The sequence below is a fragment of the Pseudopipra pipra genome, chromosome 2 (genome assembly GCF_036250125.1).
Source record: "Pseudopipra pipra isolate bDixPip1 chromosome 2, bDixPip1.hap1, whole genome shotgun sequence".
Taxonomy (NCBI): domain Eukaryota; kingdom Metazoa; phylum Chordata; class Aves; order Passeriformes; family Pipridae; genus Pseudopipra; species Pseudopipra pipra.
In genome coordinates this window covers 18,360,930-18,386,329 of record NC_087550.1, presented here as the reverse complement: position 1 = coordinate 18,386,329, position 25,400 = coordinate 18,360,930, and the positions used below count along the sequence as shown (strand labels likewise).

The 25,400-nt window shown below is 38.6% G+C and overlaps 1 protein-coding gene and 1 long non-coding RNA gene across 2 annotated transcripts; one reads left to right on the top strand and one right to left on the bottom strand.

The window, feature by feature from the left end:
* Positions 1-570: 570 nt before the first annotated feature.
* CIP2A (cellular inhibitor of PP2A) lies at positions 571-23,758 on the bottom strand. The gene is made up of 21 exons (XM_064644138.1): positions 23,568-23,758; positions 22,387-22,534; positions 21,246-21,358; positions 19,910-20,004; positions 19,188-19,284; positions 18,910-19,032; positions 18,613-18,758; positions 17,839-17,914; positions 16,577-16,804; positions 16,062-16,221; positions 15,112-15,253; positions 14,251-14,350; positions 13,249-13,367; positions 11,015-11,207; positions 8,746-8,820; positions 8,552-8,662; positions 7,587-7,783; positions 5,644-5,757; positions 3,762-3,844; positions 3,122-3,261; positions 571-2,042 (listed from the first exon to the last, which is right to left on the bottom strand). The coding sequence occupies exons 1-21, from the start codon at positions 23,667-23,669 to the stop codon at positions 1,872-1,874; spliced, it is 2,733 nt and encodes a 910-aa protein (XP_064500208.1). The 5' UTR covers positions 23,670-23,758; the 3' UTR covers positions 571-1,871.
* LOC135409092 (uncharacterized) lies at positions 23,688-24,626 on the top strand. The gene is made up of 2 exons (XR_010428012.1): positions 23,688-23,959; positions 24,346-24,626. It is a non-coding gene; the product is annotated as an uncharacterized LOC135409092 (long non-coding RNA).
* The last annotated feature ends 774 nt before the right edge of the window (positions 24,627-25,400 follow it).

The window sequence follows — 25,400 nt, the reverse complement described above, 5'->3', positions numbered from 1 at the left end:
ATTCTGTCATGAAAATGCCAAAGATTAATTTATCATTTTTGGCAGACACCTACCTTATTGCTGCCTCACTCTGGGGAGCAGCTTGATATTTTTGCCCTGCCATTCCACCACTTGACAACAAAGTCAAACCAGCATTTATCAGTTTAGTTGTTAACATGCTTGACATCTCCTACTAGAATTTGTTTACTAGAGCGCTTCTTGGTAGAAAAGGAGAAAAAAAAATTCCCAAACACCTCCCCCCCCAACATTTACTTACCCTTTCCTCATGACCAAGAGACTTAAAGAGAAATGAGCCCAAGTCTACAAATTTATTTTGACACTAAAAATTTCTTAACTCATTAGACTGAAGCAAAGATGTAAGGTTAATGAAGCTCTCCTTCCTAAATGAGTTTGCAAAATTCCAACAAACCCCTTTAACTCAGTAATTCTGATTATTCCTTTTTTTTTGGTTGACCATGCTGAGCAATAACTGCATTATGCAGAAAGGAAACCAAACTGCATCAGCTGTATATAAACCTGGCAGTCATCCCTACAATTTACCTCACTTAACAGAATACATAGAACACTGAAAACACAGCAATTATTTTATTTTTTATTCCCCTGGTCTTCCCAGAGACCAGAACAACGTCTATAAATCTTCCCTGTGGATGAGTTATAAAAACTTTATTTCAGTAACAGGTTAAAATAGATATAATTCATCTGATGTTGTGTAACTGCAACAGAATGTACAAGGCTGTGGTCAGACATGAGCTGAACAGTTTCACTAAGGCGCATCTACTACACAACGGAAAACCAAAGAGTCTCAGGTATTTTAAAATTACAAATTAGCCATTACAAATTAGATATAAATAAAGAGAATAATGCTACAGAGATACTTTTTTTCCCCACTCTGGTAATTCTGCCAAAATACAAATACTAACGAAATACTTCTGTCAACTGCTAAAAGACGTGTTTTTTCATGTCACATTTAAATTAAGGACACGAAAGTGTTCTGCCACTCAAAAACATGCATCAAATCCTAGTACTAGTCTTTCATAGGAAAGTACATTTTTAAAAAGAAAACAAAGTTACTTGAATAGTTACACTATAAACAAGATATGAAATCCTGTTGATGTTCAGCAAAAAATGACAATGCTGATAATAGCTAGCACACTGGAGGATTGCCAAAAAAGTGCAGACCTTTTTAAAAAACCAAGTTTGTAGGATTAGCAAAGTATTATCTAGTATTTAAGAAATATTTGTACATTCATGCTTTCCCTAATTGGTGCTGCTTGCTAAAAGGTCAGTTAGGTTTGGTATTCTACATGTTCAAATTCATGTCTCCTCATAATTAGAAAGACCTCCACATTTTTACTACGTGAAGCACTTGGACCAATAGGCTGATAAAAAGAGCTTTCAATGTAACATGTTCTAACTGATAAAATTCATTTTATTTTTATGTTTGTACTTTAGACATCAAAAAGCAACACTGCACAAATAATAATAATGGTATTCAGAAGAGCCAGAATTAACAAGATTAAATTATAAAAGTTCTCAGCTTATGAAGCACACTGCTTGCCAGACAGCCAAAAGAAGAATATACAGACAAAAAAAAGTCAGTGACTCCTATGTGCTTTATGTTCCCCTACATATATATTTAGTCACCTGCTGAAGTTGCATTTAGCTCCCAAAACAGGCAATAATAGTTCTACCAAGACCTATTTGCTATACAGTAGCTCATTTTTTCAGACCAAAGTTTCCACAATCACCACATTTTCTTCTGAATTGATAGTTAGGCTACTTTAATTTTAGATGTTTTAAAAGTCAGATCTAAAAATCTTTACATACATTCATACATATGTATAAAACACTAAAATCTTAAAAACAGAGCCCTACAAACTGAGGTTCACTGCTTCCGCACTTAACTTGCCACTACTTAGACTATGAATCATTGCAATCATATTGGAGTGTTTGTTCAATTCTTCCTTCTGTAGTTTTACAAGTGCCTCTTTTTCTTCCAAGCGTCCTTCCAACTGGGATTTTTGAACTTCCAGAGAAGATGCCTGAAGAAACAAACAAAATGTTATCATTTCCTCCATTATCAACTGAAAAACACGCACAATACTGTGAAAGCTGAGTGGCCTGGTGGTGAATTTCAGCAAGTAATTAAAAAGCAGTTTTAAAATTACAAGCTTATTTCAGAAATCTCTCTCAGCTGTATGTTTGGTGCACGTGAATGATTACAGCCACTGCCACACTTCAAAATGGGAAAGCACCAACCCCCATGTCCTATTTAAGCATCAGAAACGTTCCCAGTTAAGCTGTCTACATTTCATTTCAACACTCAGACCAGTAAATATTTACTGAGAACAAGGGAAATATTTGGTATATACTGGATAATATTGCCTGGAGAGATTAGGCTTTTGATTCCAGGAAATGGAAATACAACAAATGTGTTTGTCAGACTGCCCACTTTGCATGTAAAATGAATCTCTGCCTTGTGAGTTTACATGGAGCCTTACCTGCAGGCATGTAGGCTGCACTGAAGTTTGGGGGATTTAGCTGTTTGTGGTTTTATTTTGTTTGCGTGCTTTTTTTAAAAAACAAAACAAAACAAAACAAACAAAAAACCCAACCACAAACATTACCCTGTTAACTTGGCATAGCCAAACTGGTTTCTGTTTTAAAAGAAGATTATTTCTTAGAGATAAAAATATTTTTTATTAGAATTTCAAAGATCAAAAAAAAATTCAGGTGCATTTTGGTGCATGGATATGTAGTTTAATTCAGGATGTGAGAAAGGGGGGAAAGTAAGCTGATCCACATTTTATATAAGTCAAAACTACCGAAGAGGAATATGCTACACTCTCTTATTTAACATTATGCTACAGGTTCGGTGATTTTTTTTCCCCCCCTTCCAAACATTACATACTCACACATCATGCCTCATACAGCCTCACTAGAACTAGATCCTGACTTAAAAATCAATAGTTATACAATTAAAATTGAGAGAATTTGCTCGTCCACTACTAGACTAGTATCTTTAGCTACTCTACCAGCAAAATACCCATTTACCAACTCATCAGTTAAACAGATATCTAAAATTCCAGTCTCTAGAATGCAAGTGCAAATAAGTCCTTACCTTGATACTCAGTTCTTTCCTTGCTTGCTCTGTTTTACTTAATTCCTTTCTAAGAATATCGATAGTTTGTTCCATATCTGTTTTTTCTTTCTGTTGAGTTTTCAGTTTTTCTTCCAGAACTTTTATATTCTGTTGCAAGGCTTAAGAAAATGTACACATAAAAAGATTGGTTGCCAAACTTAGAAAACAGGTACAGCATTGCCCTGGGAAACAAGGTGTTTTTTTAATTAATTTTTTTTTTTAGACTCAACATGGCTGCTAATTGAATTACTGAGTAGTGCCACCTACTGCTATATTTTAGCCGTTGCTTCCAGTCATTTGCAGAATAGTTAAATTAAGATGTTCTAATTTGCAGTTCCTACAGAAAATAGTTATAAAGGCACGCTGTAAGAAGATCCTGAAGGGTCATATGATGCTGTGCAGAGATTCAGTGAAGTCTGGGAAATCAACTTCATGTATCCTTTGGAAAAAATAAACATCTGTATTTGTTTCATTCAAATATTAAATTACATATCTGTGGCCAACTAAGATTTACAAGTTGCTTAGCGAGATACAGCTGCTTATCTAGAGCCCATAAGAACAACATCTAGTTAATGTGGATAGTTCTCCAGCCTCAGTGACCTTTGGGTAAATGACTTACTCAATATTTTGCCATCTCTCTCCTGTAGCTGCTGCTGTAATTCTTTTCTGCGATCTTCACTTTCTACCAACTGTGCAGCAGTTCTAAAGGTGCAGAGAAACAAATTTCAATGATCAAAGAGAGAGAGATATGCCATCATTTCCACGTCTAAGAAGCTAGAATGATTTTCGTATTATTTCCAGTCGCTATCGAGAGTTTCAAATCATAAAACCTATGAATGTGCAGGGTGTGAGCACAGACAGATCTTATTTCCTTCCCCCCACTCTCCATGGAACAGTCATTGCCCTTCTCTGATTATGGCAGAAACTATCAAAAAGGTTCATTCCTGGAGCTCAAAAACCAGAAACTGTTGCCTTTGATTAACAGCCACAAAGCATTCAAAACACTGACAGAACTGAAATTGTCATTCAACAAAATTCACTGCCATTAGTGATTAGGGATGCGGGGGTTTTAGTAGGCTCCTGAATAGGCAATACCATTAGTAAAACTTGTTTCAGGCATTATTCAGGACATCTGTACATAAAAAAACTACCATTCTGAACATCATCTCAATTGTCACCCAATAGTCAAACATGACCAGTCCATAAGATATTGCCATAGCCTATACATAGGTTTGCCTCAGACTTCCAGACTTAGTGTAATATTTAGTTTCCACACCCATTTAATATATAGGTACTGTCATCTACCAGCAGCATAGCTGTAACCTGAGCACTTTATGCTCTGTGAAGCTAATCTACTTCTTCAGTGATCAGCTAGCCTAATTTCTAAGGCATATTCTATTTGTCACTTGCCTTGCCTAGATGGCATTTGCTGTCACTCTTAGTTACTTGTTCATCCACTTTTTATCTACCAGTGTCTAAGCTGCAGCCTCTAGCAAGAGGGAGGGAACTGTATTTCCGTGGTCTCCATTTTATTTTTGGCAGTTCAAGAACATCTCTACAATAACTGCACTTCTGACCTGCCTTTAATGAGGGTCAGCTTTCATCAGAACAGCTCCCCAATTACAATGATCTGCATGTTGAATCCAAGTGTACAAATTTATTCAGTAGCAAACTAATGTATCAGTATGATAATTTTCCATTTGAATCAGAACTCAAGGCAGTGATTTGGACTGCTCTGATTACTGACAAGGCAAGAGCCTGGAAGGATGAAGTGAACTTTGCAAGCAAAATCAAGAAGAGCATTTTATTTCTAAACTGAATACAAGGCCTGCCTATGAGCATGTTTTAAAGGTATCTTCTGAAAATTAATGTATTAAATAAAATCTGTCAAAGAGGAGCCCTATATTCCCTTAGTTACATTGGTGAAATGTTTATCAGACCTCTACTTTAAGCCATCAAAAAAGAAAAATTATAATTAGTCCTCAAGAAGACATAAGTAATGCTAGTTTTATGGTTGAAGAATGATGTTTTATACCACAGACAGAACACCAACCTTCAGTATCTCTGATCTCAAATGTGCTAGTTTAGGATGGTTGGATGTTTTTTTTTCTGAACTGACAACACTAAGAGAAAACTTGCATGAAAATCTTCGGGTGATAAAAGCATTTAAAAATTCAACAACTACCAAAAAGACACCTCCTCACTCCCCCAAATGCACCCAAGAACTGGGTCATCCTCTTTCTCTTCCTACTATCACTGAAGTCTGTGGGTATTCCCTCACCACCTTCAACTAATAAAGGAGCAAACAAAATAAACCACCACAGACTCTCACTACTACAGATTCTCATCTAACATAAACATATAAAACAACCCTGAAGCATCTTTGGCCTTCTCTAACATGGCTTCTCAGATGTTACTTAAAGCACAGTTGAAAAATTGAGACTAAAGTGCTATTTAGTTTTACTTTTCAATTTGCTTTAAAAAGACTAGACTGAACTTACCTGTCATTCTGCTGCTCAAGTGATTCATTTAGTTTCTTCATTGCTTCCATTTGTTTATTTAGTGAATTGCATGTAGTCTGTAGATCTTTATAATGTCTTTCAGTTGTTTCATACCTACACATGAAGTATAATTGCTTTTGAAGAGTTTTACTTTAATAGTTTGCAAAAAAACCCCCAACAACTTCACATCATCTGTGCAATCATCCCACTCAAGCTACAAGCAAGGTGTTTTGGGAAAGGGGGGTGTTCAGTTGATGATTTTTTGGGTGGTAGTTAGCTGTGTGTTAGATTTTTTTTTTGTAATGAACATACTTTGAATCATATAATCATTTGGGATGGAAAAGTTGAGTTCACTGAGTCAAACCATTAACCCAGCATTGCCAAGACCACCACTAAACCCTGTCCCTAAATGTCACACCTATGCATCTTTTAGATACCTCCAGGGATGGTGACTCAGCCACTTCCCTGGGCAGCCTGTTCCAATGCTTGACTTGGAAGAAGAAAACAAACAAACAAATAAGCCAAGCTTCAGTGGATCCTTTAGATATCCTTAATTATTAATGATCAGGAAGCAACCTTCTTCCAGCAGAAAACTTAGGAACTGACAAAACATACAAATGCCTTTAGAAATTTGCAGAGCAACTCTATAACAGTCTGGGTATGTCAGTCATCTTTTAAGGGACCCTGGGAGTCAGTTCATGACTTCCAGTTGTCTCATGATCCTAAAAACTGAACATACTGAAAACAATGCAGTGTGCATTTAATATAGGCTTATGAAACAGATCACATACTCTGAGGAAACATTTTCCTATTTTCCTACCAAAAGAAAAATTCTCTCCCCTGATGTCAGTTATCCGATTGCTTTTAAGGAACAGTATATTTGAAGTATGCAAATTGTTTAGAAAGCAAGTTTTTGCTTGGTAAGGACATTGTGAGGATCAGAAAGCTTTTATTTCTACTTTGGAGAATTTAAAGCCTCAGACTGAGGCTGATTTATTTCATGTGACTTAGTCAAATACATGTTCACAAAGTGTATGGCTGCATATAATTCAAGCAAAAATGGAGGCACTTCCACAATGACCATATTATACACTTATTAAAGAAATCTCATCATGGACAGAAGTTTTATACATTTTCCTCCCTCAATGACTCCTTTATCGGCAGCAATAAGCCTTCAAAATTGCCTAATGTAATGCCTGCTCCCATTATTAAGCAAGAAATTTGCTCTCAGTTTTATCAGCTTCTTTGCCTTGCTGACACCTAGTGACAAGACCAGCTCATGAGAGTTGAAAAGTTTACGCCTTTATTCTTCCAAAGCACACTCTAGTTTCTATCTTTATGTATTTCTGTGTCTCATGTGTCCCTTTTTAGCTTCAGATCCTAAAGAAAATAACACATATAAATAATTCAGAACACACAAGGTGCCAGCTCCCTCCCTAACTCACTTTTACCTAATTTCAGTCAAATTTGCTACTGAATTGATCAAAGATACAAAGTCCTTATGCAGACATACCGTTATTGGCTGCTTCTGCACAATATTTGCAGCATATAATCAAGACTGTATAAAATCAAAGACAGACACCGAGAGCATGGTACAATGCTAACAGAAACTAAGCATTGTTAATTCTGTTCCTTAAAGAACAATGTTCTCTTTTATACAAAGTTCATGCTATTTCCTTAACTGGACCTTCAACATCCATGACTTCAGTTCTCAGTCCATTGAGAGCTGAATGTCAAACTATGTTAGATTTAACATAATAAGTTCTTGAATGATTTAAGTTCACCTCATTGACAAGCATATAGAAGAAAGAAAAAGCAGTGAACTTTCCACTTAAAAACATGACTTAGCATGTTATGTTGCTCTTCCAATGTGCTTAACCCAATAAAGGACATCATCACTCTTTAAACACAAAGTATTTGTTTAGTGATCTTACACGCCTTACCTCTGAAGAAGATCAACAGAGGATTTTTTCAGTATTTCATGTTCTTCAGCAACTGTCTGCAACTTCCTGTTGTGTTGAAAGAGCTGCTCAATATCAGTCTGTGCTCGTTCAGATTCTACCTGCTGAGCTTTCAGCAAATCATTAAGTTCTTCATTTTTTCGTTCTGCATCCTTCAGCATTGCAGCCAGAGTTCTTGCCTTTGAATGGAAAGACACACCCCCCACAAATAAAAAACAAAGGAACAAAAAAACACATGCACCATTACCAAGAATTCTTTTTCAGAAGTCACTTTGTAATAGGCACGTTTGAGGCCATAGATCTAACACTAAAATGTCATCACCTACATTAAGAGAACAAATTCTCTCACCTAACTACAAATTAATTTGTTCATTAAATTTCTTTAGCTCCTGTTACAGACAATGTGAGGGAAGAGGGAAGAACAAAGTAAATGATGACACATTTTAACTATGAATTTAGTAATCTGCAGCCCAGTGTTTACTATAACCTTTAAAGAGTAGAAATTATTCTGAGTTTTCAATGCACAGCTCAAATACATACCCCACAGAAGCAAGCTTTATTTGAAAGTTCATCTCTGACCAGTGATTAAAAGGGACAAACAGTTCTCCATGCACCAGCACATTCTATAGAGAATTTAAGTAAGTAGCTTTATTAATTCTTAAGATTACTACCACTAAATTAACACTAACGGTTAACAAACAATAATCTGTAAAGTAGGTCAGTTTTGTTGACTTCCTTAAGAGGAAGGACATTAAAGAAAAAGAAAACTGTGCCAAAGAACAATTCAGAGGAAAACAGGATGTTTATGATGAAAATTAAGACTGCCCTAACTTGCAAGCATAGCTTACAGATAAGCAGCATAGTTTCCACATGCAATCACAGTTAAAACTACCAAGGCAATTATTAGTCTCACCTCTGAGTCCCAGAGAGAAGCTCCTGCTACTTACCTCAGACTCAGCCTGGGCTCTCTGACATCGGTACTGAGCCATCAGCCTATCAGCCTGAGCCAGAGCTACGGCCTTGGCTTCCAAAAGGTCTTGCAGCCTGGCTTCTTTGGACTGTGTGTAGGAAGAGGATTTTTCATTAACATTTTCTGAATGTACAGACTTCAAGGTACCCACACAAGCCAGGTTGTACTCACTGCTAATGCCGACAGCTTCTGCTCATAGACGTCCATTATGTCAGAGATCCTCACGTCAGCCAACGGCTCCTTCATCTGTGGAAATGTTTTCCAGTTACTGCTACTGTAAATCTGCACCTACTTACGACAGGTAATGCATGCTGGAAGAGCTCAATAGCCTCGTAAGTTCCACCTGTCTCTTAGCTTTTTAAATTCCTATTTTCACATCTGAGACTATCTGCTCCAATACATCCACCTGACTCTTGGGGAAAGTTCATGACTAATTGAACTAGTTAGGCTTAATAGGAGTCATCTGCAGTAGACTGTCAGTCCAGCACTGTAAAAAGGTAAAATCATCACTCAAATTGTTCCCTTTGGTCTAATCTTTGCTGCAGAATTAGCAGTCCCCTCATAGGACACCTAAAGTAATCTGCCCTAACATTCACAGCACAAATGCTTATGGCTAAAACTCCTTGTTCATACTCCATAGCTTTCTGGCCCAGGAAAGTTGTTCTAACAGGATACTATCCAGAACAGAACGTACTATGTTAACCCAATGACTTACTAGACAAAATTCATCATATATGGCACAACAAATCCTAAGTGTTTATTAAAATATATGCCTGAGTCAAGTGAGAATGCTACTTTGGGATTTTGGGATATTTTATCTTAGGAAGTGCTACTAAACACCACTTTTGAGCAGCTGTTCATATATGTTGATGTATGACCAAGTGCAAACTATGCCAGCTGTTCATACATTGAACACCTACTGAAAGGTTACCATTTCTACAATATTTTGAACCATTATGTAAGAACTTTTTTGCATATTAACAGGAGGCCCCATGTAGCTCCAGTTGTCAGCTCATTTTTCTGTCCCTAAAGTACAAAACAAGTAGTTTATTTTCCTACTTGCAAACTTAAAATATCCAAAAGGACATAGAGATGACTACCATAAGAAAAGCTTCTCTAAGTTACTTTCATTCTCTCTGTACAGTAATACAATGAAAAGTGTTCTCTCAATTATGTTTTTACATACATTTGAGCTTCACACAACATACAAAGCACACATAGAAATGAAGTACTGGATATTTAAAGTGAATGTGTATATTGATTTTTAAGGGAAAGTTCTACTAATTAGAAGGTCTAAGAAAAGCATCACTCAACAATTCAACAACAACTTTCTTCCCTAAAAAAATGGAAGCAGCTTTACGAACTGTCACAACACTGGAAGCTTCTGCTCTAGTAGCTGTTTAGGCACCTGTGGCTGCTTTGATTTACATTAATATAAACACCCAGCAGTGCACCCACAGACTGTCACGTGCAGTCCTGGAAAGGACGATCAATGGGAGCATCCAGTGGAAGAGTAAAAAATAAGTCAATGAAGACTCATTTGACCTTTTTCATTATTATTCTGGCAGCTCACTGGAACTGGTAGCTCATCGAGTTCCAGTTTTATCACTTACAACAAAGAGATGAGAGTTGCAAAGCTAAGGCTGGAGGCAATCCCACTAATACAGATGTCAAGCTGTTATCAAGAAACTTTCTATTCATTTTCCCAATTTGCATACTGTTCTTTCAAGCCAAAAGGAAACAGAATCAACAATCCATCACTCAGTCTGAAGCAGCTACAAAGCAGCTAACTTGCTTTGAACAGAAAATAGAAAGAGGAGATACGTTCAGTATCTGATAGCACGGCCCACAAAGCCGCACACGGTATGTGGTGCTCGTTTGAGTGTCTCACTCGTGGTGCACGTTGCTGCAGAGGGAAGTAAAAACTGTCTTCTGAAATAATAACAATATGGCCTTTCCAAGAAGGCCATAAAAACTGAACTGCAAATGCTAGAGTCAGCTACAGCCAACAAAAGGAAAATGTTGGTAGGTGTGTTTAGGTGTACAAGAGGTGCACCACACTTTTCTAAAGCAGCATAGCATCTCCTCTTGATTACAGGCTATTTCTCAGGAAGCAGAGGGAGGAGGCTCCTTGTATGTGTCCCGGTGAGTCCAGGCAGCTGGATTATATCTGACTCCTGCCTTCACATCTGACAGCTAAGAAGAGCATAGGCAACCCCACTGGAGAAAGGGACCTCAGTAAGGAGTCTGAGCTTCTGATGTAGCTCAAAGTAACATCACTGAATTTTGCTCAGTAAAAGGAGCACATTCTAAGCAGACAGCAACCTAAACCAAACTCACCTGATACACACATGGCAGACCGACACTTGGATTTTAATTTCCATCCCTCCCAGTAAAAAGAGTGGCAAATATTTAACAAGAGTATACAAATTCTACCAACCTCTAGTCCAGAGTGAAGTTTTTGTATTAATTCCTGAATATTTGAAGCTGTGGATTCATCACTTGAAGGACGGGATGAAGAACATCTCACTGAAGTAATGTTGGTCACAGGTGCCTGCATTTGGATTCTTTTTGCTGCATGTTCTGTTTCTTGTTGTCTGTAGGCATTATTTGCTGCAATGCTTTCACCAAGCCTGTATAAACATAAAGGCTATTACTGACACAATCTGCATTGCAAGGACTGAAGAGGAGAACAATTTCATAACAAAATTAACTTCTCTTTAATGGAAAACAGATTAGAGTCACATTTGCGTTATCACAGATCATTAAGATGTGTATCAGACGTGCCCAAACTGTCCAAAGATACAGAGAGTAGGAAAAAAAAAAAAAAAAAGAGTATTATGGCTAACCTTTACAGACAAATGCAGAATCTCATCAGAAAGGGCATGGTGCACAGCTCTTTTCGAGCAGAACAGATCATGCCTCTTATGAGCCTGCGAAACAGGTTATTTTACCTGTTATTCAACTTAACTAGGCCACTGTTTGTCTCAAAGAAGGCGGAGAAGGTAGTTAGGAAGAATTTTTATTGGGCATAAAAATAAGAAGATTGAATCATGAAAAAGCAGAATGCTGCCAATAAACCTTAGTTTTCCCTTGTCTGTGATTCTATTTTACAATGCTATATTGCATGCAGCACAGTGAATTTGCTAAGTTTTAACCAAAATTTAAGTACGCAGCTAAAAGTGCAATCTGTTAAAATTTGTATAGGGAAGAGAACTCAAGAGCTCAGAAAAAAGTAATTACAGTACCTATAATCCAGTGTCTGTATGCAATTTGTGGTTGGTATTTTCAAGGCATCTACTAATGACAAGTTCCAAGTAAAAAAGAATGATAAATCAAAACAGCTGATTTTAGAGGCACCAGTTAAAACTTTTTTCCTCTTGATAAATTCCTTAATTACTAAGCTATTCCAGCCACTTCATTGAAGTGCTGTCTCAATTGCTTCCTAAGTGAACCCAAAGCCTATTTTTAACCTGCATTTATAGACATATTATTTGGCTATTCCATTGTATAACTCCAGACATATTTGATTGCACAGATCCTTCATTATTCCAGCCAGACTATTTGTTACTGGCCATTATGAAGATGTTTCCTAGATCAACCGAATCATGTAATTATAGAACAATTAAGGTTCAAAGGGGCCCATCAACAGACCACCTAGTTCAACTCTTCTGCTCTAAGCAGGTTGGACAGGACTGTAGTATTCATAAAAACAGCACTGATGTTTTCAGGGTGAACACAATTTTAGACTCTTATTACTGTGTTCTTATCACTGGCCTATTTCTGGGTTATGATGGAAACAGTAAGATTTCCTGGGGTGTGGGAGGATTTTCATTTGTTTTCTGAACCAAAAAACCACAGCAAGGCAAATTGCCATGATTTGGTTGGGTCATCTTCCTTTACTTTTCCCCCCATATAAGTAGTAACTCAATCACTGTTCCAAGATAAGCTGGTTATGCTACAAATCTTTCACTTGAGAAAAGCAGCTCAAATGCCAAAGAGGCATCTGATTTGGAAGTTCTTTCAAATAATTTCCGTTTTTGTTTTTAAAAAGCTCTAACAAAAAAGGAGGAAGTTTCAGATTAGTTTCCTAGGTTGCAAAGACCGATACAATTTAAAACCTTTTTTTTTTTAAATTTTATTACATCTACAGAAATAAGGACTATCAAATAGAGTTTGTCAATATTTTTCCCTTATTTAGGCCACCTTAAATACTTAAATACCTGAACCATATACCTACCATCTGACTGTGTCTTACCCTAATCTGCTCTTCCTTGGAAGCTACTGCAAAAGGGTGAGCAAAACTACAGGAATTGAAGAACTACAGGTCTGACAAAGTTCAGTAGAGAGAGAGAGAGAAATCTGACAGTCAGAATATTAGATGTACTCTAAGTAAAAAGTTCCAAGCACAGACTTCAGGCAAATGAATGCTGGGGGACAGGAGTCAGTCACTACCATGCTCCCTAGGATCTGATGTAAAATGAATGCCATCAGCATTTAGACTCTTCCTCTCGCTTCCAAGATCACTACTGTCTCATAACTGCACAAAAGGAAAAGATAGTTATTCTAAAGTTTCTGTCTCTGATGAGCTGAAAATAGTACTCCAAAAACCATGAATATCACTAAGCTCATAAAAATGTGAAATCTAACCAGACTCTCCAGAAATAGACTCACACTATGGCAGGAAAATCTGGTAAGGGTGCAGCCTCAAACAGTATTCCAAGTCCCACTTGGACTTGCTCTCTATGGTTTGATGTCAAAGCAAATGTCAAAGGCGTAATCAAGCGTTGATCCTAAAAAAGACAGTTTGGTCAAAACAAAACATAGCAGTCAACAACAACAAAACCTCTCCTACCAAACACAAACTACCAAAACATCACAATATCAAGGCCCATGAGCACAGAAATGTTTTACTCAAAACTTAAGCTCCCTCTTTAAAGTTTGCCCTTCTAAGTTTCTGAGCCTGAAGTCAATGGAAGACAAGTGATTTTAAAAATAGTTTACACTTTTACACTTCTGAGTATTTAAAAACAAGTTTTCCCATTAAAGTCAACAGAACAGGTAAAGAGACTACTTAATTCCCTCAAGTTTTAAAGTGCTTGATTTTCAACATAAAGTGTGACAAGCTAAAGTTTTATAAATATTTATTGAGAACTGTAAAACTCATTCTTACCCATTAAACTACACAACTCCCATTCCTGAAAGAAAAATCTCCAAAAGAACAAGAAGTGTTTGATTGTCTGGATTGCTTTTCCATCATTATTAAGGCATCATCTGACCAACAGGTATCAGAAACTGTTTTGACCATGCCAAGTCCCAAAGTAACGTACATATTTAATAGTAACCAACACCACTAATAATTATATTGTTGTGATAGTTTTTTTTCTACTTTGCTCCATTTAAACTGCAGTCCTAACGCAGTCTTAAAAGGATAATTCTTACCAGAGAGCTAAAGTATGATCTCACATGCATTACTGAAATAAATGATTGAAGGAGAAGCAAACTGCTCTTATTTTAGAAGAATTAACAGTGAAACAACCTTTAAGAATTGTGCACTGGGGATTATATTTTCCTAGAAGTTTCATCACTTCAGAGAGAAGCATGCAAAACATTCAGAACTGTAGTGCAGTGACACTTTCCTTCAGATACATTTCATGAGACATTTTAAAATCATACCTGTAAAATTTTGTAGAAGCTGACCTCCATACCAGGTACATCCTGCTTCAATCTGCTCATGAGCTCAAGTGTTTTCAAAATAATATCAGCAGCAAGTTTGCTTTTAAGACATCCAAGCAGAAAAGCAAATTGGGTGGAAATAAAAGCAAGATTTGTCAAATCAGCACTGACAAATAAATTCAGTCAATTAAAAAAAAAATTTAATAAATACCTTCACAAAGAAATTAAATATGTCTAGCAAGGCAACAATGCCAAAACCAAAGAGACCACACTGAGTTCCTTGGACACGCTCCTAAGCCTCTCCAGCATGCCAAGGATGGCAACAGTGAAGACCAAAAAAATCACTTCCAAGTCGTAAGTGAGGAAGGTTTAATTGTAGGTCCAATTATATTTCACTGGGCTTTGGCTGTGTAATTCTTAGTTAAATCAACATTCAGGTTCATGACACTGAGCTGAAGGAACGTGTATTTCATTTTTAGTGCAATAATTTCCTCCAATAGTAACGTGTGATATTTTTGAACTCTGATTGCATAAAATCAAAACGAGAAATTAGATGCCATGAACCAGTTCTAGTAAGCCTCTACTTGGACAAGCTTGAACTACTGCATGAGGTTTAAGGTCACTGTTCCACATATGTGGATCTCCAGCTTATGCCAACTGAATGTTTAAGCTAGGTTTTACTTACTGAACTGACCAGCAACATTACCTTCTCTTCCCACAAAAATACTCAGTTATATTTAATACTAGTATTTATTTGTATGCATTTAAGTGGTACTTTCAACTATCATCTACTTTCCATTGGTATCACAACTCTCATACAAGTCTTGCTAAGTTAGATTTTAGATAAACGTGTGTGCTCACCACATTTTAGAGTCCACTACTTTCGTCCCAAAGCCAGTATCAATCCCACTGTAAGTAAACTGGTGTTCTATTAGACACGTGCATTGGCTGGCAGTGAGTACCTTCGAGACATGCATTTTCAGTGTGTCATCTCTACAGAGCAGTAGACAGAGTTAAGAATAAATTCAATACACCCATGCTTAGGTATTGGCACCAAAAGGCAACATTTTCTAATACTAAAGGACACAAAAGCTAGTGCATCAAAGCACAAGAGCCTCCAAAAATTCTTTTAAAACTCAACTACACAAGCCACTTAAATCACGCTTAACTCACAACCCAAGTAAGCTTCAGTTTTCAATTAACACATACACTTATAAGGGAAACCACAATAAAATCGATGGCATAAAGAAACATAGTGAATAAGAGGCAGTGACCAGGCAGTCCCTAGGAGTTAGCAAAGAGACTTCTTCACAGAACTCAAGCTTAGATGCAGGACTACATCCTGCAGTTATGTCCTCCTTACTAAACTTACTGTGAACACTAAGGACTCAATGAGGAGCGTAAAACTATCATTCCACACTATTTTTCCTTGTTTCACTCATCTAAATTTATGTCATATTTGTCTGGAAGCTGCACTTGACTTAGCCAGGCAACAGTACTATACTGATCAAGATGGCCAACCAAAACCCCATTGCAATTTCAACAGAAAACACTCTTCTTTGTTTTTGATCTGCAAAGTGCTTCTGAACTTTGCAATAGCCACAATGTTTTATCCTGCACCACTGTATTACAAAGTAACTTCACAGCAGTTAGAAGCTACTTAAGATCTACCAAGACAACAGTCTTAAGTAAAATTAGGGCAGTTAGAAGCCATTACAGTGACCCAAGATGGAAGTATCTTGTAACATCTTAGAGAAGATCATGATGGAGGAATAACAAATTAGCTGCCAATAGACACACAAAAAGGATATTTGTCAGGACATTAATAGCCTTGACCATTCTTTCACACTTTTTCTTCACTAATAGCTCATCCACAATCTGTTCTGGCATCTGAAGATGATCAAGAAGAACAGGTAGCAAAAGATCCACAAAGTGTTCAGCTGAGATGCTGTTCCCATTGTTAATAACATCCTGTAATAAAGATATTTTATTTTGTGTCAATATTTAAAAGTACAGCACAAGGAAGCCAAGCTTACTCTTCTACTTCCTAGAAAGCAATTCTGATAGTTTTCTATCTACCTCATGACTTCATGAACCACCATATTTTCCACTTACAACACTGACATATTTCTAAAATACAGCATGTCTTTAAAAGAACAGTTGTTTTACAAAGTATGTTTATTTCAACACAATTTCTTTACAAAGAAGTTTTCTCTAGGTATTTTTTTACATGCTACTTCTCAAGTCAAATTCCAATAGTTGTTTAAATATAATTTAAAAATAGAGCTCTACGAAGCTCTTTAAACTCAATTATCAGTCTTGGTACCTCAAAAATCTCTCTGAACAGTTGCAGTGATAGAACTGAACAGTCTTCAGAGCCTTCCAATGGCTGGTTTGACAAGTGCACCAATGCAACAGATGGTTCAAAAGTCTTTGAGTGAGTCACAAATCTGGTGCTTCCAGAGACCGGGAAGCCAGACGGTTCCAGTATTGCCTGCCGCAGGGTATGACGCAGTTCCGCCACGGAACAGAAGGCAAGCAGCAGCTCCAAGATCTGTGTGAAGTGAATAAGAGTTCAAATGCTGTTAAGTCAAGAACTTACACAGAAATTGCGACTCCCATAGCACAAGTCTGAAGAGGTATGTAAGTCGTATGCAACTCCTTTTAGCATTTTGAAGTTTTCTGAAGAATAGTTTTCCTTCCTTAAAGCCAAGCCAGCAGCAGAAACACAGTTTATTTTATTGGGGAAGGCTTGTACAGTATTGAGTGTATTGCTTTCCCTTCTTTCTTAAAGAGTATGACTGCTGGCTAGTGATTTGGTAAGCAGGAGAAATGCATCTACACTCAGAATGAAGAAAGCTATGGAAGTGAAAACATTCTGAGACATGAACAGATGCACCCGTCTGCTCCTTCTCTAAATAAACCCAATAAACAACAACAATCACACAGAAATATTAGCACTTATTATTAACTAGGATGTGTAACACATTCATAAATAAAAGCTTAAGATGTGTTTCACAGATGTGTTCAGCCCCAAAATTTTCATATTTTAGCCTTAGCAATAGATAGCCAATGGTTCATTTATGTAAGGGGGTAGTGAGACAAACCCGAATGGAACAGTATACTGCTTAAACAGATGTAGCATCAATTTGTTCAACTAAGGTTGAGAACATTTACTCTTAAATCTTTGAAATTAGCATTAGGGTTCCCTGATCATTAGTTGAAGTCTGAGTAGTATTAATTCAAGTTTTAGACACTGAAGTGGGTACACACTGCATTTCTGGTAGATCCCAAAATTTCTTATTAGCTGAAGCACAGAAGGTGGTTTTGTTGGCTCTTTTCTTTTATGTCTGTTGCCTGAAAGCAGACACACATAATCTGGCAAAAAAAAAGCCATTACAAATTCAACCTGACAGCCTTTTGAATAACTAGAAAATATAAACTTGGTGAATATTCCAGGTCATTTAAGAGTCCTGAAGTCAATGTATTTCACTATCGACCCTTGTACACAAGGAACTTACTTAGGAAGAAGAGGAACTAGATTAGGAGTTGTACCCTCTTAGCCTTTAACTGAAAAAGCATAAATACCTTAGATGATGAATCAGGATCCCTTCCATGAAGAAGATCTAACACTTGACCAAGGCAAGAGGTAAAGTGCTCGTATCTACAGCATGCATAGAGGAGAAAAAATACAAAAATAAAATTGAAATTTCACCACAGACATTTATACTGAGCGGTGAACGCGAGTGCCCTATTCCCCTTCTTACTCCCAGAAACTTCAAGTACAGTTACAGTTTTGATAATGTAAATTCTATTTGAAATAGAATAAGCTTTAAAAATATTCTAAGAATGAAAGCAAATTCCTTAAAATAAGCCAAGATTTTTCATCTATTTTTATGGCTTGATTCAGATTGAAAATCAGCAACTAAATTCTGCTAGCTGAATTTGCACAACCACTAGTCAACCTCTCCACAGAACTGCCCTATAACACCCCCACTCATGTAAAATTATTACTTCTCACAACTTCTACCATACTATTCCACTTCAAGATGATATAGCACTGTAAAAGGCAAGATCAAGTTGTCTGACTACCAATACTGTCCAGACAAAGAATTACAGAATACACTATTCAATATTCCTTAAGTGACAATGAAAAAAGCAGACTTCAATTCACACTTCTGTGTGAAACCATAACCCAACAACCCTTTAGGTTCAGATACAGCAGTTATAATCAACTATTCAAAAAGCATCTAGGGATTTTTTCCCTCCAATGTTTGGTTCAGAATTCAAAGAGCATACAGCAAAGAAACTGAACTAGAGCTTAGGAAAAATAACTTATTCTTTTAGGAAATTAAGCCATACCTGGTAAGATAATCTGCAACTTTGGGGTTCTTCATAAGATCCATGAGTAGATCAACAGAGTATTTTCTTGTTAGAGTACCATCTCCATTTACAACAATATTGAATATTAACTGAAATGTTTGATGGATATTTCGAGCATGAAAGAGCTGAAAAGAAGAAGAAAGTTATGTACAGGCACATACTTTGCAGGGTCTCTTGCTTACTAAAACTAGCTTGAATTAGAATTTAATTTGGCCAGTGTGGCAATTAGTTTTATCTACAATTTAAGAATAGAATAGACTTCAAAGTATCACTTACTTTTTCTCCTACTTCTTCATTTAGGGTAAGGCTTGATAATACTGAAAGTGCAAACACAACCATAGTCAAACTGCTGTGGGCCAGGAAGCTTATTAAGGTACGATAGAAACTCTTCACATTATTCTAAAGCAAAAAGAAGAAACATAGGTATTATAAAACCTCCAAATTTACAGATATTACGTATTTATAAATAAGCCATACAAATCATGAATAAAACAAAAAATAAGTAAGTCTTGCCCTTAAGCCAAAGAACCATGACATAAAAACAAAATTCTTACCAAAGATTTTATCTGACTTTGAATAGACAAGTTGTGACGACAGAGATTTGCCAGGAGTCCCAAACATGGTATCGTTAACTCATCTTCAGTGGATTGACTTAAAAGAAAAGTCCAAAAGATGTTTTCATTAAAGTATCTAGAATTTAATTACAAGAAATTGTAGGGTGGGAGACTGGGGGACTGGGTGGTTGGAGGACTTTTAATTTTTTGGGTTTTGAGGGGAGCTTGTTTTTTAACCAAGCAAAGCAAAATTCAGATTGTAATCCTCACAGTGTGGGCAGCTTTCAACTGGGTACACCTGAAAAAAGCCCCAAAGTATCAGAGACTAATGCTATCAAAGGTCATTTATTGCATATACTTCTAATACTCACTAGATTTCTCACAAGGACACTTGAATAAAGTTTTTATTAAGCTAACAAGTCTGTTCCTAGTGACAAGCATGAATTTTCCCCCAGCTCTTCTCTTTGTTAGCTTCCTGCTCACAGAGGTGTAGGGGTGGGCTAAGAGGCCAATTATTATTCCATCATCCAAAGTCCCACAACCACTGCATTAAACAATCTGAAACAACATGGTTTTCAAAGAAAAGTCTGCTAACTTCAGAGAAATAAATGCCACAGCTCACTCTGGAGACCAGGTTAGTACAATATGCTGTATGCCTTCAGAAAGTTTAGAAACTCAGCTTGCTATTTCCCATAAGAGAAGACAACCGAGTACACACTTACACGTGGTGCACTAGAAATGAAATTAATTCATCGATGTTGGTGCCAGCACAGAAGACTGGAACGTTGTAGGTTAGCCTCTGCAGCAGCTGAATACCCTGAGGAAATAAACATGTCTTTCCTATAGCATCTCACTGAGGAACGTTACGAGTTACAAAAGATAAAAGCAAAAGGACAAATAACAAGACACCACAACTGAGTTAGTTTTCAGACTCTAATGCTAACATAACAATTACACAAGCTGCTGCAAGCACATTGAGTAACGTCCTACTGCACTGATGTACTTATTGAAGCCCAAAGAGATTAGTAAGGTTTTATTTGGACAGAGGAGTTGCCTTTTCAGACCATCCAATTCTCCCCTTTGCCTCACCAGCAAGTTCTCCACCGTCAGTGAGAATGGGGTTTTGTCCTATTCAGAGGTCTAGAAGTCTCATCAAAATCCAAAAAGTACTTTGCAATGTCTTGCAGAAAGGATGCTCATGGGAAAACAGATTTGCTCTAAAGACTGCCAGCAGATCTAATGGCAGCAAAGTCCTTCATATAGCACTCTTTTGGCACATAAATGAGTTAATGGAAGTTAATATACTCAGATATGACAAGAATCACAGCACAGGTTAGCAGCTGAAACAAAATTTAAGTGTTTCAAGGTCTTATTGGATCTATTTGGTGACTACAATATCTCTCCTGCTGATGGGCTGATCACTTGGATCCCCAAGTTGTGGTACTCCTAGTGCTTTGAGATATACGCAAACCACGAGAAAAGTGTTCTTTGCTGGATGCCTGACTCATTTTCCACTGAACAAGGGCAACAGCATTACTAGAAAATTCATTTTCTGCTTTTCCACTCCTTAAAGAGAGATGTGACCACAGGCAACCAGAAAGCACTTGCTAAAAGCTCAGAACCACAAAGGACAAAATCTGTGCATATTTAAAAAAAAGCAAAACCAAAAACCCTTTAAGGAAAGGTTAAAATCAGTGAGGTCAAACTGGGAGATGTCAGACATTCACTGTAAACTTCTGTAAGTACAGCCCCCTGGCATTCACTGGCAGGTGGCACTGACCAGAAGGAAGGAGGCCAGATATGCCCTGCAAAATTTCCATGAAAACAGGCAGCCACAGCTTTCCTTTCACTCCTTCACAGTCACCTGCCAAAGTATTAGATAAAACAATCTCCAGGCTTTTGTTACGAACATTAGGAGAAATAACCGAATACCACACCTAAGACTTTTCCTTGAACACATTATTTCAGATAGGGCTTTTGGAGGGTTATTATATGCATACAGTATAATGTATATCATGCAACAGTAGCTAAATATCATTAAGCATTAGTTCCTGTTACCTGTAATAAGAGCGGGTCGCTAAGGTTAGTAGAACTTCGATGAACGACTCCTGCCAGCACGCTGGTCAGATTGTAGGTGTCCTGCAGAGCTTCTCTGGTCTCATTGTCTGAAGCTAGAATTTAAGAATTATTAGCAAAACCCCCTATCTAATAACAAAAGTAACTGTTGTATTAGCTACCAATTTAAGCAGAAGCCAAAGTCAAGTAGACTAAAACTGATAACTTGATAGGGTTTCTAGCAATAGCTAAATAAAAAAAAAAGCCAGTTCTACTTAGGAACTGGAAAAGATGTAGCAAACAAGGGTGACATGCAGGTAAAGCAATAGATCAACTGGAGGAGGACTAATTCTTAAAATTTTCCAGACCCAAACTCAGCAAATATTTTACAGTAACTGTTCCAAAAACATAAAAGAAAGCTCAGAGAGGCTTAAACTCCATGAATCAGAGATGATAAACAAGTGATCACCCCAAAGGACTCAAGTCTGAAATAACTACTCATACATGATGAGAAACTAAGCACAGAATGGATCATTTTACCCCACATACATACATTGTGCTCTGAGCACAGAGCTCCCAGGACAATGAAGTCCCACTTCCGTGAAATGGAGGGGAAAAAACCAAACAAAAAAGTCATCTCAAGAGACAAGTAAGAGGCAGTAGAATCTATTTTTCAACTGGGAAACTTGAGGCACACAGGCCCAAGCTATAGGAGAGCCCAAACTGCCACCCTGCCAACACTCTGGTGGGAGAGGTAAACTGAGGTGATGACAGCTGTTGATGTAGCGTGGCTTCTCCCTATCCTTGCATCCAGGCAGGTCTCCCACTTCTTTAAAAAGTTCGTCTCTTCAAGCTCCAAAAATAAAGGACAAGAGAATAATTCCTCATCCTACCCAGTGAGGAAACAAATTCTGACAAGCACAATCACTGTAATTTCACAGTGATGACTTGAAATCTGCTTCTCATGGAGATTTAACATCTTAACAGATGTCTCAGCCAAGCACTCCACCAAAACGAAAAATACTTCATCTTTCACACCTAAAGCTTATCTTCCAAGAAATCCATCACCCCCACCACAGAATCAGCCCCTGTCTTATCTTCCCTTGCCCAGACAAAAGATAAAAAGTTCAGACGCAAACCTTACCTAGTTGTGATAGCAAAGTAACCACAGACAAGGTCAGAGATGGGTTTATATTAGTGTCCTCAAGGAGCTCCACAAGGCAACTGAGACATTCACTCGGTAGAATCTGGTTTGAAGCAAATAACCGTGTAAGCTTCAGTCCAGAGATAACCTGGAGATAAAAGAGGAAAAATAACCTCACTCAACTGAAACAAAGTAATTCACATAGAAGTCAAAGCAGAGAGTTGTATTAAATAGATTTTGCCCTATATGACAAACTGAGAATACAAGTGCCGCTCTACTGAGGCATTTGTATTCACATCTGTGGAAAAAAAATAGTTTTGAAAAAAATCTGGTTTTCATTCCTGTGGATGTGTTACCTTTACTCTTGGAAAGTACTAGATTTATTTATTTTGAAAGTACAACCAAACAGATTGCTCAACACAAACATTTAGCAATCAGCCTTCAGCTGAGCCCAACAGCCTGCTTCCTAAGGATGTGCACAGGAACCCAAAGGTGCCACTCCACAGGAAGAGAAGCAGCAGCAGTCAGTGCTGTTTTGGGAGCACTCTGTGACTGAGATGAAAAAAGTGGAACCTGGGTTCGCGGAACCCTATACAAGAAGATGCCAAAAATGATACATGTGCACATCAATACAGGCAGACACAATTTGTATTTTACATAACAGAGACACATAATGTTGAGTTTGCACATTCCCCGTGTATCTCTTTACAAGGGACACAAACAAGAAAGCAAAGCGAGATGCTAACTCTCATACAAATGTTTTAGCGATTAAAAAAAAAAATCCGTATTTGAAAAAGGTACCTTGCACATGAAGTAACTCAGCCAATGGCCAACACAAGGGTTGTACACAAGGCTGTACCTGGAGGTCAGGGAAATGCACTGGCCTACCCTCTGAGCAAAAAACACACTGGAATGCGTGTTGCATAGAACTGGTAAACTCCAGATACAAGACTAGTTCATCGTTCAAACTCTGTTTTTTAAGACGTTAAAATAAATGATCCTTGTGGGTCAGAATTCTGGGGATATATGTCGTAAGACACGCTATATGCTTGCCCTGAGTGTTTATAAGCATACTGCATACATCTGCAAACACACTGTAAACACATAAACACATCACAAAGCATTATAACAGAGGACAGCCACCCCCACGCCCCGCTCCCACCGCGCCTCGGGACTCCCACCTCCAGGCTGCGCTGCAGGAGCGCGGCGTTGTGCGGTGTCTTGGCGGCGCGGTACTGCGTGGCTGCCAGGAGCAGGGCCTTCATGCAGCCCTGGGCGTCCATGGCGGAGCAGCCCCTCAGACGCTCCGCACTCCACCGTCACTTGCATTTCCCGCCGCCGACGCCATTTTGACGCAGCGGCCACTGAGCGGGACCGGCCGCCCGCGCCGCGGGGCACGACGGGAGACGCCGCCGCCGCCATCTTGCTTAAGGGAGACGGGGTGGGCGCCAGCGGGAGTTGAGGGTGGAGATCCAGGGAATGTAGCGGCTTGGGTTAATGACACCGGTTTCAGGGCTAACGTGCAGGCGGTGCAGAGAGAGATTCTTCCTAAGCGGAGTTGTATGGGGTTGGGGTGAGCTGTCTTCCAACCCCCAACCTCTGGAGGGCAGCCTCGGGATTGCAGCTGCCGCCGGTTCCCACCTGCGCCCACAGCCCTGTTTCGCTTTGCTACTGCCTGACTTTTCCTCTCCCACTGGGGTGGGCTCGAGCCCGGGGAGCAGCCAGGAACCCCTCCTCGGCCCCTCCGGCCTCTCCCGTTGGAAGGGGAAGCCTTGGTGGGGTACCGGCGGCGGCGGGAATCGAACCTGCCGCTTGTCCGCCTCGCACACTGCCCGCCCCCTGCGGTCCGACACCGTGTTCGAACCTTCCTTGTACCGTGTTCTCTCTTACACCATGTTCATACCCTCCTTACAGCATGTTATTTCTTACACCATGTTCTCATACCTTTTGACTCTTCAGGTACAACAGGGTGTGCCACCTCACTGCTCAACCACCGCCCTCCCCCCCCCCCCCCCCGCCCCCTCCCCGGCCTCCACACGGGCACCCCCTTGGAATGTTGGAAAGTAGATGCTGCTGCGTGAAGCTTTCAAACATGTTTTCTCAACTCATGCACGGGTTGTTTTCTGCTATATGTGTTGCCTGCAAATGTGTGCAGGAATGTGTATGTTGACCTCATTTTCTTATACTGTTAATAGGATAAACATTGCCACATAGCAATAAAGCACTGGTGAATAATGTAATGTCAATCATAATGTAAATTTCATTCTGTGTCTCTTTTGCTTGCTTTAAATCCTTTATCCTTATCATGCTCTGTGCTTCCCTTGACCGCCTCAGAGGTAATGCCTGAGAAGTGACCAGAGGGTGGGCTTGGAGCCACCCTCAATCCTAGATGCTCCTCAAACCTGGAGCTGCAGCCACAATTGCGTTGTAAATCCAAGTCCAAAACACGGCTGCCAACTGCCAGCTAAAAGGCACCACAGCCCGGCCCCTTGTTCCCTCTCCAGCCATCAGGAATCACACAGTCAGTGTCATGAGGCACAGGCTGGGAATCCTTGTCACTCAGCCTTTTCCCCGAGCTGAACGTCAGTGAGACTGACTGAGCACGTGGGGGACTGCTGAGACTGTGATTTCAGAAAAACTAGTGTTGTGTTCTGTCAAAGACCAAGCTGCTGGAGGTGGAGTGTCTCAGCACAGCAGTTGCTCAGTCTGATACCTGTGATAACCAGCTATTAGACAGGCTGCTCAATTTTGAAAATAGACACATCAGTGTATGCACTTCTAGAGAGCAAGTTGGTTTTTTTCAGTCCAATAGTACAATTCTTCATGGACAACTACTTTGTTTTCAATTCATAAGGTTTTGGACACATATTTTAGTATTTCTGGCAATGCCAGAGTCAATTAATATCCTTATTTTTTTGTCTCCTTCATGCTATAAGTACCAGCTGAGCCTGGCACCAAAAACTGTTAGCACTGTTAAATTAATAATTAATTCTTAAGCACTGAAAGAACTAAAA

Excerpts from the sequence above, each read along its gene's own strand:
- CIP2A (XM_064644138.1), bottom strand. The coding sequence starts at position 23,669 with ATGGACGCCCAGGGCTGCATGAAGGCCCTGCTCCTGGCAGCCACGCAG. Across the intron at positions 19,033-19,187 it reads AAAGTCAGATAAAATCTTTG|AATAATGTGAAGAGTTTCTA; the intron begins GTAAGAATTTTG and ends TTTTTGCTTTAG. Across the intron at positions 5,758-7,586 it reads TCTGTTGATCTTCTTCAGAG|GTATGAAACAACTGAAAGAC; the intron begins GTAAGGCGTGTA and ends CTTCATGTGTAG.